The sequence below is a fragment of the Manihot esculenta genome, chromosome 18 (genome assembly GCF_001659605.2).
Source record: "Manihot esculenta cultivar AM560-2 chromosome 18, M.esculenta_v8, whole genome shotgun sequence".
NCBI classification, from domain to species: Eukaryota; Viridiplantae; Streptophyta; class Magnoliopsida; order Malpighiales; family Euphorbiaceae; genus Manihot; species Manihot esculenta.
The window spans coordinates 30,311,306-30,326,199 of record NC_035178.2 but is presented as its reverse complement, the minus strand read 5'-3'; the positions used below and the strand labels follow the sequence as shown (position 1 = coordinate 30,326,199).

General features: G+C 39.5%; 1 protein-coding gene and 1 long non-coding RNA gene across 2 annotated transcripts; both read right to left on the bottom strand.

The window, feature by feature from the left end:
- Nucleotides 1–4,386: 4,386 nt before the first annotated feature.
- LOC122722460 lies at nucleotides 4,387–10,733 on the bottom strand. The gene is made up of 2 exons (XM_043953164.1): nucleotides 9,448–10,733; nucleotides 4,387–5,099 (listed from the first exon to the last, which is right to left on the bottom strand). The coding sequence occupies exon 1, from the start codon at nucleotides 10,731–10,733 to the stop codon at nucleotides 9,597–9,599; it is 1,137 nt and encodes a 378-aa protein (XP_043809099.1). The 3' UTR covers nucleotides 4,387–5,099; nucleotides 9,448–9,596.
- Nucleotides 10,734–11,138: 405 nt separating this feature from the next.
- On the bottom strand, nucleotides 11,139–12,941 carry LOC122722541. The gene is made up of 2 exons (XR_006349486.1): nucleotides 12,880–12,941; nucleotides 11,139–11,333 (listed from the first exon to the last, which is right to left on the bottom strand). It is a non-coding gene; the product is annotated as an uncharacterized LOC122722541 (long non-coding RNA).
- Between the last annotated feature and the right edge of the window lie 1,953 nt (nucleotides 12,942–14,894).

Below are 14,894 nucleotides of genomic sequence, written 5' to 3'. Positions count from 1 at the left end.
TTTCATCATGTCCACATTCTATCTATTACATATAAACAACTTCAATACTCTTGCTGACCTCCTGGTCTACCCTGTAGCTGCAAACCTGGGGAATTTGGGAGAGAGGTGAGCTACTAGAGCCCAGTGAGCATAATAATAAAGCATTTATAACACATGCTATCATGAAATGCATCACATCACAACTAATCATATCAAGGATGAACTTGTCACCATTTAGCCCTCTACATAATCCAATCATGCCAGGGGCGTAGTGCAGGCCACGTCCGGTCTTTCTCTTACATAGTGCCAGGGGCGTAGTGCAGGCCACACCTGGACTTCCATATCATATCATCATGTCATAACATATGAGGGCTAATGGATCATTCAACATTCATCCACATCAACAACATATTATGCAATGCAACATATTCGTGATTTCTAATGCAAACAACCTAAAATATCACATGGCATCCGTGATGCATGAACATGCTCAAGACTGATTTATTTACTTCAAACATAAAGAGTTATTCTACTCACCTCTGGCTAGCTCTGACACTGACTGAAGCAGCTGACTCACTGCTGAGGTCCTCGGTTCCTCAGGTCCGAACCTACACAAGTGGACTCAAATGAGGGACCAAACATACTATAACATGACTCTGAAAACATCCCTCAAAAACCCTCTAAAACACCTCAAAACATCCATGCAAGAACATGCAAAGGAAGGCTGGACAGGGCAGGTTCGGCGGCACCTTCGGCGGCCGAAAGTCCCAGACAGAGACGAAAGTCTCTTTTCGGGGGCAACTTCGGCAGCCGAAAGGCCTGCCTCCCAGGTAGGTTCGGCGGCCGAAAGTCCTTCGGCTGCCGAATCTGGTTTCTGCCAAAGGGCAGAAACTTGGTTCCCTTTGCACAAAACCTCTCCTTCTCAAACCAACATGCATATAACTCATTCAAATCATGCAAATATACATACATTGTCTCCTAGGGGCTTCAAACTATCTTAAACCCCAACTACAACACACAACAACAACGCATTGCTCAAAGACACAACATAAGCTCATAAACCTAACCATAAGCTAAACATGCATTCTACCCCATAGATCTTCATAAAACTTACTTAAAACATGCAATGAGCTTAAGATCGGCTCTTACCTCTTGAAGATAGAGAGAGAGACGACCTAAACTCGACCTAAACTCGGAGATGGGAGAGATTTGAGTTCTTGAACCTCAAAGCTCCAAAACTTGCTGAAAACTTGAAAATCTTCAAAACAAGATGAAAACTTGTGAAAATCGTGAAAGATTTGAAGGAAAAGCTCAAAGATTGGTAAGGGACCCTTTTATAGTGGCTGGCCAGGCCATGTTCGGGGCCGAACGTGCCTCCGCATGCATGCCATGTTCGGCGGCCGAACTTGAGGTTCGGCGGCCGAACTTGGACTTCCCTCACTTATGCCTTCGGGGGCCTAAGGCACACCCGAAATGCATGCATGTTCGGCGGCCGAACTTTGAGTTTCGGCGGCCGAACTTGTGTTTTCCTCCAAGGTTGTTTTCATTCAAAAACTCATTTCTTCTTTACTTAAAATCATGAAATACTTTAAAACATTTTAAGAAAACATGTTTCTACCCTACTAGAGGCTTCCGACATCCGAGATTCCACCGGACGGTAGGAATTCTGATACCGGAGTCTAACCGGGTATTACATTCTCCCCCCCTTAAGAACATTCGTCCCCGAATGTTCCTCAACTAGCACATGCAAGGTACACAACATATCATACACATAAAACACATAAAACTCATAAGGAACTAACCTCAGAAAAGATAAGGGTATTGCTGGAGCATGGACTCCCGTGTCTCCCAAGTGCATTCTTCCATATTGTGGTGGTTCCATAGGACTTTCACCATCGGAATTTCCTTGTTTCTCAGCTTCCTGATCTGGGTGTCTATGATCCGTACTGGCTGTTCAACATAGGTGAGATCTTCTTGGATCTCCACATCAGGTTCACTAAGAACCTTGCTCGGATCTGACACGAATTTTCTTAACATGGAAACATGGAAAACTGGATGGATTCTTTCCATTGAAGCAGGCAAATCTAGCTTGTACGACACATTCCCAATCTTTTGCAAGATTTCAAAGGGTCCGATGTATCGTGGGGCTAGTTTACCTTTCTTCCCGAAGCTAACCACTCCCTTCATAGGAGACACCTTGAGCAATACTAGATCCCCCTCCTGAAACTCTACCTGCCTTCTGCGGATGTCTACATAACTATTCTGTCTGCTCGCAGCAGTCTTGATTCTCTCTCTGATTATGGGTACTACCCTGCTGGTAATCTCTACTAGCTCAGGCTCTGCCAAGGCCTTTTCTCTAACTTCTTCCCAGCAAACAGGTGATCTGCACTTCCTCCCATACAAAGCTTCATATGGAGCCATCCCGATGCTAGCATGATGGCTGTTATTGTAGTCCAGCACGCACATTCTAAGCATATCCTCTATCGTCTGGATGGTCCTTTCTGATTGTCCGTCCGTCTGTGGATGGAAAGCAGCGCTAAAATCCAACCTGGTACCTATGGCATTCTGCAGACTCCGCCAAAATCTGGAGGTGAACTGGGGCCCTCTATCCGACACTATTGAAATAGGAACCCCATGCAGCCTGACGATCTCATCAACATATACCTGCGCCAACTTGTCCACAGAATAGCCACTCCTGACAGGGATGAAGTGAGCAGATTTGGTGAGTCTGTCCACAATCACCCATATGGAGTCCAATCTGTTGGACGCTGCCGGTAACCCCACTATGAAGTCCATAGCTATATTCTCCCATTTCCACTCTGGAATAGGTAGCGGGTTAAGCATTCCAGCCGGCTTCTGATGTTCCAGCTTCACCCTCTGACACACTTCGCAGGCTGACACAAACTGTGCCACTTCTTTCTTCATCGCTGGCCACCAATAAACTTTCTTCAAATCTTGATACATCTTGGTGGCTCCGGGGTGAACGCTATATCTTGCATTATGAGCCTCTCTCATAATGTAACACCCCTTACCCGTCTATACAATAACTTAGTAAAGGATGCCACATACTATACTATATGCAATTACATATGTGGACTTAAGATAGCTTTGACCTTATAAATTGTTCTTTAGTTTGTTTAAATGCATGTTGATTCACAAAATAATTTTAAATGGAGAAACCGCAAAAGTCTCCCCTGTTTATTAGCAATTATCTCTGTGAAAAATAGTCATAAAATCTCAATATTTGCTCATTTCACATTATCAAATCCATAAATAGAACATAATAACTTAAATTAGTCAACACATTTGTATATATTTGTACTATTTACAACACTCATTTACAGACTCTTGGTAGACTATTAATGTACATGCCAACCATAAACAACCTCTGTACAAATCTTGTGACTGACTGGTTATGATGATGTCTCTGTGCTGATGCAGAACCAGACCTCCTAACTGTTGCTTCCTCTATCTATTACCTGTGCATGGAAAAGTCCAATGCGCTGAGCTTATGCCCAGTGGGTGAATAACAACATATATATTCATTCAAGTATACTAGGAATAATCATGACATATATAATGAAATCATGTTATATAAAAGCACATAAATATTTTCTGTGTCAGTGGACAAATCAGGTCATTAAATTTTATAGCAGTAAGATCATTCATATTTTGGTAACCATCTTGTGTGCATGCTAGCAAAGCATTAACAAGTCATATAATTAAATCTTAGCCCCTATAAACTCTTCGTAGGATCAACTAGCTAGATAAGGGAAATCTGTATCTGTATAGCACAAAGTGCCAAACTGTATGGCCTGGGGGCCGAATGCTGTGCCTGTATGGCTAAAAAGCCGGAAAACTGTATGACACGTAATGTGTCGAAAATATCATATCATGTAGCCCATTAGGACGCAGTACTGCTACACTGTATATGGCATGCCATACCCTTATGCTATCTATAACTCCCACTGAGGTTTACTAGGGCCAAGAATGCATAATTTCATGTTAAATATTTATTGGTACTAAATAAGCAATCACATCAATAAAAAGAGTCCTTAAAAGCATTCATATATGTGTAATAGAACATATTCACTTATGAGCATATTATTCAGCCATAAACATTTTACTATGTCATCAAGAATATGTATGAAAATTTTTAGTCTATTAAGCTAGCACGTGCGTAAAGCAGGCATGTCAAGCTAGCATGTGCATAATTTGGCCACAAAGCTAGCATGTCAATCTCTTTTAGGTCAATATTTACAATTAGGTTTGTTTCTGCCTGAGATTGTATCACATTTTTAAGTAGCTTGTGGACATAATTAGACTCACCTTTCTTCATGAACTTTGTGTATTTATGTCTTAACTTTCTAACAAGATATATTACATCTAATTCTGACCTTTCTAACTTAAGTTATGAATTTTTCTTTGCAAGCTGCTCAATCAGGTCCTAACCAGTACAGTTTTGGTATCTGTTTTTAATCTAACAAAACCTATCATATGCATACATTTGCATACAGATTCAAGCTTAACTTTCTTGTACAAAGTTTTAGGTATACTTTTCAGGGTTCCTTTGGCACTGGTTTTAATTCATTTCATTGAGTAAATTATTAGTTATGGTCTAGGAGATACATACTGCTCCGGATGCACAATTCCCTGTGACCAGCTTAGGTTCACTAGAAATTTTCACATAATTAGCTACAGATTCAGAATTTGGTCACTTCATGAAAGTTTGAGATTTGTGTCTTAGCTTTCATTTGGTATATGTTAGGCTTAATTTCAATGATTACACAATAAGTTATGAGGCTTCTAACACAGACTGTCCTGTTGGAACCTATTCTGCCAGTTTTATGTTTTTGGCTTCCATGTTGTATCTATGTACTTTAAGCCTTCCAATCATCATTTCAACATTCATATTACATATCCATACAATCAAAAGAGCATTTCCAGCAAACAAAACCAATCCCTAATGTTACATATTCATGAGAAAATCAAAGGAAAAACAGAAGTTCATACAATCACCAAACCTTTTGCACAATCTTTTCAAAAGCTTTAGGTACACCTTAGTTACTCTCTTTCCTTGCCTTTCCCCTTTGATGTACCTTCCTCCCTTTGAGTTTGTTCTTTACAAAGAATAAGAAAAACAGAAGCTTTAATTCATTTAACAACATATAATTAATTGAAACATGAAAGAATATGTTTACCTAACCTAGTTTTCAATTTCATCACTTACCACTAAAGCACCTTAACTTCTCTCCTTCTTTCCTCCCTTTCTATGGTTTCCTTGCTGGTTATTACACTTAAGAACAGATTTTGTGTGGCTGGAGATTTTATCTTTTTGATGAACTATGGTGAAAATGGAAGATAAGAAAGCAAAAGCTTTTTCTCTTTCCTTTTGGTGTAGCCACGGCAATGATGGACCAAATGAATGACAACTCTTTTCTTTCATGCTTAGTCATGCATGGCTAGGTGTCATATGGTGGGTTAGGATAGAAAAAGGTGGAGGGCAAACTTGGAATTTTACTTTTAAACTTTCCATATTCACACTTTCACCTACTAAACTTTTCCACATGTTTCAATTTAGTTTTTAAACTTTCAATATTCATAGATTGACCTACTAAACTTACATTTTTAACATTTAGAAGTTCATTTTATTTAAGCAAGCACGTCGGTTTTAGGAAGCACCTCAAGCTAGTATGTCGGGAAACCCTTAAGCACCTCCCGATAGCAACTTGATTCCGACCTGCTTATCACGTTAGATACTTTATTTTAAGATATGTCTGTTTTCTTATTTGGATTTTCTATGATTCAGTTATTACAGTTTGAAGATGTTAAAATACTATTACTGGTCGTTCTTATTTTAACTCTACCTTTGGACGAATAACTCTATATGAAATGCAAGTTAGACCTCTAAACACAACTTTTAGTGCTCTATCTTTAAACAAATTGTGTGTCAGACGGCTTTGGATAAGCTAGCACCTCCCCTAATTAGCTCGAGGTTAAGCTAGCACCTCCCCTGAAGCTAGTTATTCTAACTTCGGACTGGTACAATTGAAAGCTAATGGTTGCTTTATTTCTATCTGCAGGTTTTGGAATGTTACAATTCTCCCCTCCTTAAAAAATTTCGTCCTCGAAATTTACCTGTCATGAATAGCTGAGGGTGTTGTTGCCTCATTAAGTCCTCACTTTCCCATGTAGCTTCCTCTGTTTTGTGGTTTCTCCAAAGAATCTTCACTAATGGAATCTTCTTATTCCTTAGCTCCTTTATTTCTCGTGCTAAAATCTTCACTGGTTCCTCCTCATAAGTCAAATCAGGTTGAATATCAATTATCTCAGAAGAAATGACATGAGAAGGATCAGATCTGTATCTTCTCAGCATGGATACATGGAAGACATTATGTATCTTATCTAATCCAGGGGGTAATGCTAACCTGTAGGCTATCGGACCCACACGTTCAATTATCTCATATGGACCGATAAACCTAGGACTTAACTTTCCCTTTTTGCCAAATCTGAGCACCCTTTTCCATGGAGAGACTTTAAGAAACACTTTATCTCCAACTTCATATGCTATATCTTTTCTCTTCAAATCTGCATAAGACTTCTGTCTATCTGAAGCTGCTTTCAACCTTTCCTTGATAGTTCTCACTTTCTCTTCTGTTTCCCTCACCAAGTCTGGACCTATCACTTTAGCTTCACTGAGTTCTGTCCAGCACAATGGAGTTCTACATTTCCTTCCATATAATGCTTCATAAGGTGCCATTTTGATACTTGCTTGATAACTGTTGTTGTATGCAAATTCAACCAATGGAAGGTATCTCTCCCAGCTCCCTTCGAATTCAATAACACAACTTCTAAGCATATCTTCCAGTGTTTGAATTACCCTTTCAGATTGCCCATCTGTTTGAGGATGAAAAGCTGTACTAAAATTCAACTTAGTACCCAGTGCTTCATGCAATTTCTCCCAAAATCTGGATGTGAACCTCGGGTCCCTATCTGAAATAATGGAAAGAGGTACTCCATGTAACCGATCTATTTCAGTGATATATAATTCTGCATATTTCTCCAATGAGTAATCAGTTCTCACTGGCAAGAAATGAGCTGACTTAGTCAATCTATCTACAATCACCCATATGGCATCTTTTTTCCTTGGTGTCAGTGGTAATCCCACAACAAAATCCATAGTGATCCTATCCCACTTCCATTCTGGTATGGAAATAGGGTGTAAAAGACCAGATGGAACTTGATGCTCAGCTTTCACCTGCTGACAAGTCAGACATGTAGCCACAAATTCAACTATATCTTTCTTCATACCTGGCCACCAATAATGCAGTTTCAAATCTTGATACATTTTATTACTGCCAGGATGCATAGCATATGACCTACTGTGTGCTTCCTCCAGAATGTTCTTCCTCAGGTCATCAACATTAGGTACACATATTCTGTCTTCATAATACAAATAGCCATCATCCTGAACCACATGTTTCTGCTTTTTCCCCTCTTGGACTTGCCTTATCCACAAAGCTGTTTCAGTATCCCCTTTCTGTGCTTCCTGGACTTGTTGAAGTAGATTGGGTCTAAGCTTTAGTTCTGCTATGATAGCCCCATTATTAGCTAAAGATAGACGGGCATTCAAAGCTCTTAAAGCAGCAAAGGATTTCCTGCTAAGTGCATCTGCTACCAGATTAGCCTTACCTGGATGATAGTCAATAATGCAATCATAATCCTTAAGCAACTCTAACCATCTTCTCTGTCTCAGGTTAAGCTCCTTTTGTGTGGGCAAATATTTTAAACTTTTATGATCTGTATAGATATAACATTTTTCTCCATACAAGTAATGCCTCCATATCTTTAATGCAAAGACTATGGCTGCTAACTCTAAAACATGGGTAGGGTAGTTCTTCTCATGTGGCTTTAATTGTCTTGAAGCATAAGCAACTACCTTCCCCTCCTGCATGAGTACACAACCCAGCCCATTATGTGAGGCATCACTGTAGATCACAAAATCTTTACCCGATTCTGGCTGTGTAAGGACAGGTGCCTCTGTAAGCATCTTTTTAAGCTTTTCAAAACTCTCCTGGCATTTGTCATCCCAGTCATATTTAACATTCTTGTGCAACAATTTAGTCAATGGGGCAGCAATGATTGAAAATCCCTTTACAAACCGCCTATAGTATCCAGCCAAACCCAGAAAACTCCTAATCTCTGCTATGTTCTTAGGTGGTTTCCACTCAAGGATAGCTTCTATCTTTTTAGGGTCTACTCTGATTCCTTCAGCTGACACAACATGTCCAAGAAAGGATATATCATTTAGCCAAAACTCACATTTACTAAGCTTGGCATAAAGTTGTTTCTCTCTCAGAGTTTGTAATACTATCCTCAAATGTTGATCATGATCTTCCTTAGTCTTTGAATATATTAAGATATCATCTATGAACACTACAACAAACTGATCCAGGTAGGGATGAAAGATGCGGTTCATTAGATCCATGAAAGCTGCAGGAGCATTAGTTAACCCAAAAGGCATAACAAGAAATTCATAGTGTCCATATCGGGTCCTAAAAGCAGTTTTAGAGACATCTGTTTCTTTTATCTTCAACTGATGATAACCCGATCTCAAATCGATTTTAGAAAAGACACTGGCTCCTTTTAGCTGATCAAACAAGTCATCTATTCGGGGCAAAGGGTATTTATTTTTAATTGTCACCTTATTTAGTTGCCTATAATCTATACACAACCTTAGTGTCCCATCCTTCTTTTTTACAAACAATACAGGTGCGCCCCAAGGTGAAATACTAGGTCGTATGAAACCCTTGTCAAGCAATTCGTGTAATTGTATTTTTAACTCTTTCAATTCTGTAGGTGCCATCCTATAAGGAGCAATAGAGATAGGTGCGGAGCCTGGTATAACATCTATGGCAAATTCCACCTCTCTCTCTGGTGGCAAACCAGGAAGATCATCAGGAAAAACATCAGAGAAATCACACACTGTGGATATGTCATGCACACCTGGATTCTCCTTTTTGGTTTCAAGTGCACAAACAAGGTAGGCTTCACAACCCTTACTGATTAATCTCCTAGCTGTAGCGGCCGATATAATATTAGACAAGTAATCTGATCTCTCCCCTACAACTACCACATCATGATCGGCAAGTGTTTTTAATGTAATTCTTTTTGATCTGCAATCTACTATTACCCGATGCTTAGATAACCAGTCCATGCCAAGGATTACATCAAATTCTCTAAAGGGTAACTCTATCAAATCACCATGGAAAGTCTGATCATGAATGGAAATAGGAAAATCCCTATATACTTTACTCACTATCACAAGGGGGTTGGTTACTATTATATCTTGGTTTAGAGAATCTGCATGTAATTTCCCCTCATTGACAATGGGTAAACATATGTATGAATGTGTAGATCCTGGGTCTATCAATGCATGCACAGGTTTATCAAAGATTGAGAATGTACCAACAATCACGTCTGGGGAGTCTCTGTCCTCTTTAGCCCTGATGGCATATGCTCTAGCAGGTGTTCTGAAGTCTGGTCTATCTACTGTTTCAGACACCCTTTGACTGGCTGAAGTTGCCCCTTGATTACCTCTACCCCTTCCTCTTCCTCTAGATCCAGCAGGAATAGGCAGGAATAGGCCTCTCTATAGGTGGTGCTGATGATACCTGTCCCCTAGGACAGTCTCTCATAAGATGCTCAGTGGATCCACACCTGAAGCATGCCCCTGTTAGTTTTCTGCAGGGTCCCAAATGCCTTCGACCACAGTGCTCACATATAGGGTATTGTCCCCTGCCTGCACTTCCTGAACTGGCTACAGAAGTACTAGTTTGCTGCCCAAACCTCCCTGCAAAACTCTGCGCTAGTGGCTGCCTTTGTCTTTGTACCTGACTCTGCCCTAATGATTGAGCACCTCTTTGTCTCTTCATAGGTGCTTGAGAGGCTGAGGATTGCCCCTGCATCTGGGTTTGCCCTCTCTTCTGTTGCCCTTTCTGTCTCCAGCTCTGTTCTTCTTCTTTTATCTTCTCTATATTCAATGCTGCATTTACCAGAGTAGAGAACTCTTTGATGGAATGGGCTGCCAAAAGCACCCTAATGTCATTATGCAAACCCTGCTCAAATTTCTTACATTTAGCTTCCTCTGTAGGCACCATTTCCCGGGCATACTTACTCAATCTGATGAAATCTTTTTCATACTCGCTAACAGTCATCCTGCCCTGTCTCAAATATAGGAACTCTTTTCTCTTCTCATCCATATACAAATCTCCTATATACTTCTTTCGAAACTCAGCCAGAAAGAATTCCCAAGTCCGCTGCTCAGATTGAACTATCTGTGATGTGGTGTCCCACCACTGATAGGCCTCTTCTTGTAACAAAGCAACTGCACAAGCCACACTGTCTGGTGGTGTGCACTGAAGCTGCTGCAACACTCTCTCTGTACTTTGCAGCCAGTACTCTGCTACTGGAGCATCATCTTCTCTTTTGCCTTTGAATTCCATAGCTCCATATTTTCTAAGCTTGTCTATTGGTGGTCTAGCAGGAGCCTGCATAGGTACTGCAACTAGTGGTGGCACCTGAGGTGCTGCCCCTGAAACTCGTCTAAACATATCTGCCAACTGTTGTAAAAATGCATCCTGTCCTGGCCTATCTTCACCATGAGGGGCTGGTGCAACTGCTGGCTCAATGGGTTCTGAGGGGGCATGACTTCCCACCTCCTCATCTATAGCACGTTGTGATTCCTCAGACATCCTCTGTAAACAATTAAAAACACAAAATAGGCCTGCATCAAGTTTACAGAGATACATCATAACCTTGACACATTTGGCATGTACATTAATTATGCTATATCCTAGAACCGCTTAAACCTATGCTCTGATACCAAAAAATGTAACACCCCTTACCCGTCTATACAATAACTTAGTAAAGGATGCCACATACTATACTATATGCAATTACATATGTGGACTTAAGATAGCTTTGACCTTATAAATTGTTCTTTAGTTTGTTTAAATGCATGTTGATTCACAAAATAATTTTAAATGGAGAAACCGCAAAAGTCTCCCCTGTTTATTAGCAATTATCCCTGTGAAAAATAGTCATAAAATCTCAATATTTGCTCATTTCACATTATCAAATCCATAAATAGAACATAATAACTTAAATTAGTCAACACATTTGTATATATTTGTACTATTTACAACACTCATTTACAGACTCTTGGTAGACTATTAATGTACATGCCAACCATAAACAACCTCTATACAAATCTTGTGACTGACTGGTTATGATGATGTCTCTGTGCTGATGCAGAACCAGACCTCCTAACTGTTGCTTCCTCTATCTATTACCTGCGCATGGAAAAGTCCAATGCGCTGAGCTTATGCCCAGTGGGTGAATAACAACATATATATTCATTCAAGTATACTAGGAATAATCATGACATATATAATGAAATCATGTTATATAAAAGCACATAAATATTTTCTGTGTCAGTGGACAAATCAGGTCATTAAATTTTATAGCAGTAAGATCATTCATATTTTGGTAACCATCTTGTGTGCATGCTAGCAAAGCATTAACAAGTCATATAATTAAATCTTAGCCCCTATAAACTCTTCGTAGGATCAACTAGCTAGATAAGGGAAATCTGTATCTGTATAGCACAAAGTGCCAAACTGTATGGCCTGGGGGCCGAATGCTGTGCCTGTATGGCTAAAAAGCCGGAAAACTGTATGACACGTAATGTGTCGAAAATATCATATCATGTAGCCCATTAGGACGCAGTACTGCTACACTGTATATGGCATGCCATACCCTTATGCTATCTATAACTCCCACTGAGGTTTACTAGGGCCAAGAATGCATAATTTCATGTTAAATATTTATTGGTACTAAATAAGCAATCACATCAATAAAAAGAGTCCTTAAAAGCATTCATATATGTGTAATAGAACATATTCACTTATGAGCATATTATTCAGCCATAAACATTTTACTATGTCATCAAGAATATGTATGAAAATTTTTAGTCTATTAAGCTAGCACGTGCGTAAAGCAGGCATGTCAAGCTAGCATGTGCATAATTTGGCCACAAAGCTAGCATGTCAATCTCTTTTAGGTCAATATTTACAATTAGGTTTGTTTCTGCCTGAGATTGTATCACATTTTTAAGTAGCTTGTGGACATAATTAGACTCACCTTTCTTCATGAACTTTGTGTATTTATGTCTTAGCTTTCTAACAAGATATAATTACATCTAATTCTGACCTTTCTAACTTAAGTTATGAATTTTTCTTTGCAAGCTGCTCAATCAGGTCCTAACCAGTACAGTTTTGGTATCTGTTTTTAATCTAACAAAACCTATCATATGCATACATTTGCATACAGATTCAAGCTTAACTTTCTTGTACAAAGTTTTAGGTATACTTTTCAGGGTTCCTTTGGCACTGGTTTTAATTCATTTCATTGAGTAAATCATTAGTTATGGTCTAGGAGATACATACTGCTCTGGATGCACAATTCCCTGTGACCAGCTTAGGTTCACTAGAAATTTTCACATAATTAGCTACAGATTCAGAATTTGGTCACTTCATGAAAGTTTGAGATTTGTGTCTTAGCTTTCATTTGGTATATGTTAGGCTTAATTTCAATGATTACACAATAAGTTATGAGGCTTCTAACACAGACTGTCCTGTTGGAACCTATTCTGCCAGTTTTATGTTTTTGGCTTCCATGTTGTATCTATGTACTTTAAGCCTTCCAATCATCATTTCAACATTCATATTACATATCCATACAATCAAAAGAGCATTTCCAGCAAACAAAACCAATCCCTAATGTTACATATTCATGAGAAAATCAAAGGAAAAACAGAAGTTCATACAATCACCAAACCTTTTGCACAATCTTTTCAAAAGCTTTAGGTACACCTTAGTTACTCTCTTTCCTTGCCTTTCCCCTTTGATGTACCTTCCTCCCTTTGAGTTTGTTCTTTACAAAGAATAAGAAAAACAGAAGCTTTAATTCATTTAACAACATATAATTAATTGAAACATGAAAGAATATGTTTACCTAACCTAGTTTTCAATTTCATCACTTACCACTAAAGCACCTTAACTTCTCTCCTTCTTTCCTTCCTTTCTATGGTTTCCTTGCTGGTTATTACACTTAAGAACAGATTTTGTGTGGCTGGAGATTTTATCTTTTTGATGAACTATGGTGAAAATGGAAGATAAGAAAGCAAAAGCTTTTTCTCTTTCCTTTTGGTGTAGCCACGGCAATGATGGACCAAATGAATGACAACTCTTTTCTTTCATGCTTAGTCATGCATGGCTAGGTGTCATATGGTGGGTTAGGATAGAAAAAGGTGGAGGGCAAACTTGGAATTTTACTTTTAAACTTTCCATATTCACACTTTCACCTACTAAACTTTTCCACATGTTTCAATTTAGTTTTTAAACTTTCAATATTCATAGATTGACCTACTAAACTTACATTTTTAACATTTAGAAGTTCATTTTATTTAAGCAAGCACGTCGGTTTTAGGAAGCACCTCAAGCTAGCATGTCGGGAAACCCTTAAGCACCTCCCGATAGCAACTTGATTCCGACCTGCTTATCACGTTAGATACTTTATTTTAAGATATGTCTGTTTTCTTATTTGGATTTTCTATGATTCAGTTATTACAGTTTGAAGATGTTAAAATACTATTACTGGTCGTTCTTATTTTAACTCTACCTTTGGACGAATAACTCTATATGAAATGCAAGTTAGACCTCTAAACACAACTTTTAGTGCTCTATCTTTAAACAAATTGTGTGTCAGACGGCTTTGGATAAGCTAGCACCTCCCCTAATTAGCTCGAGGTTAAGCTAGCACCTCCCCTGAAGCTAGTTATTCTAACTTCGGACTGGTACAATTGAAAGCTAATGGTTGCTTTATTTCTATCTGCAGGTTTTGGAATGTTACACATAATGTCTCCTTTTAGTCCTATGTCATCTGGTACACACAATCGACTCCCATAGCGGAGGATCCCCTTATTGTCGAATCTGAACTCATTATCTTTGCCTGACTGAACAGTCCTGGCAATCTTCACTAACTCTGGGTCCTCATGTTGTTTCTGAGCCACCTGCTCTAGAAACACGGGTGCCACTCTCATCTGGGCCACTAAAGCACCTGTACCAGACAACTCCAACTGTAGACCTTCATCAATGAGCTTGTAAAACTCCTTCACCACTGGTCTCCTCTCTGCCGTGATGTGGGATAAACTGCCTAGTGACTTCCGGCTTAGGGCGTCTGCCACGACATTCGCCTTACCCGGATGATATTGAATCTTGCAATCATAGTCACTCAGCAGCTCTACCCATCTCCTCTGTCTCAAGTTCAAATCTCTTTGACTCAGGACGTACTGCAGGCTCTTATGATCTGTAAAGATCTCACATTTTACCCCATAGAGGTAGTGCCTCCACATCTTGAGCGCAAAGATTACTGCTGCCATCTCTAGGTCATGTGTGGGGTAATTCAACTCATGCTTCTTCAGCTGCCTAGAAGCATAAGCAATCACCCTCTCATTCTGCATTAGTACACAACCCAGTCCCACACGGGACGCATCACAAAAGACTGCAAAGTCCTCATCACTAGATGGCAGAGCTAACACTGGTGCTGAAGTCAACCTCTTCTTAAGCTCTTCAAAACTCTCTTCGCACTGGTCGGTCCATACAAACTTTTGATTTTTCCTGGTTAACCTGGTCAGAGGAGCTGCAATCTTTGAGAAGTCCTGAACGAACCTGCTGTAGTAACCTGCCAAACCCAAGAAACTTCTAATCTCTGTCACTGAAGTGGGTCTAGGCCAATTAGCCACAGTTTCTGTCTTCTTGGGGTCCACCTCTATTCCATTTTTTGACACTACA

Coding starts and splice junctions, on each gene's coding strand:
- LOC122722460 (XM_043953164.1), bottom strand. CDS start 10,733: ATGTCTGAGGAATCACAACGTGCTATAGATGAGGAGGTGGGAAGTCAT.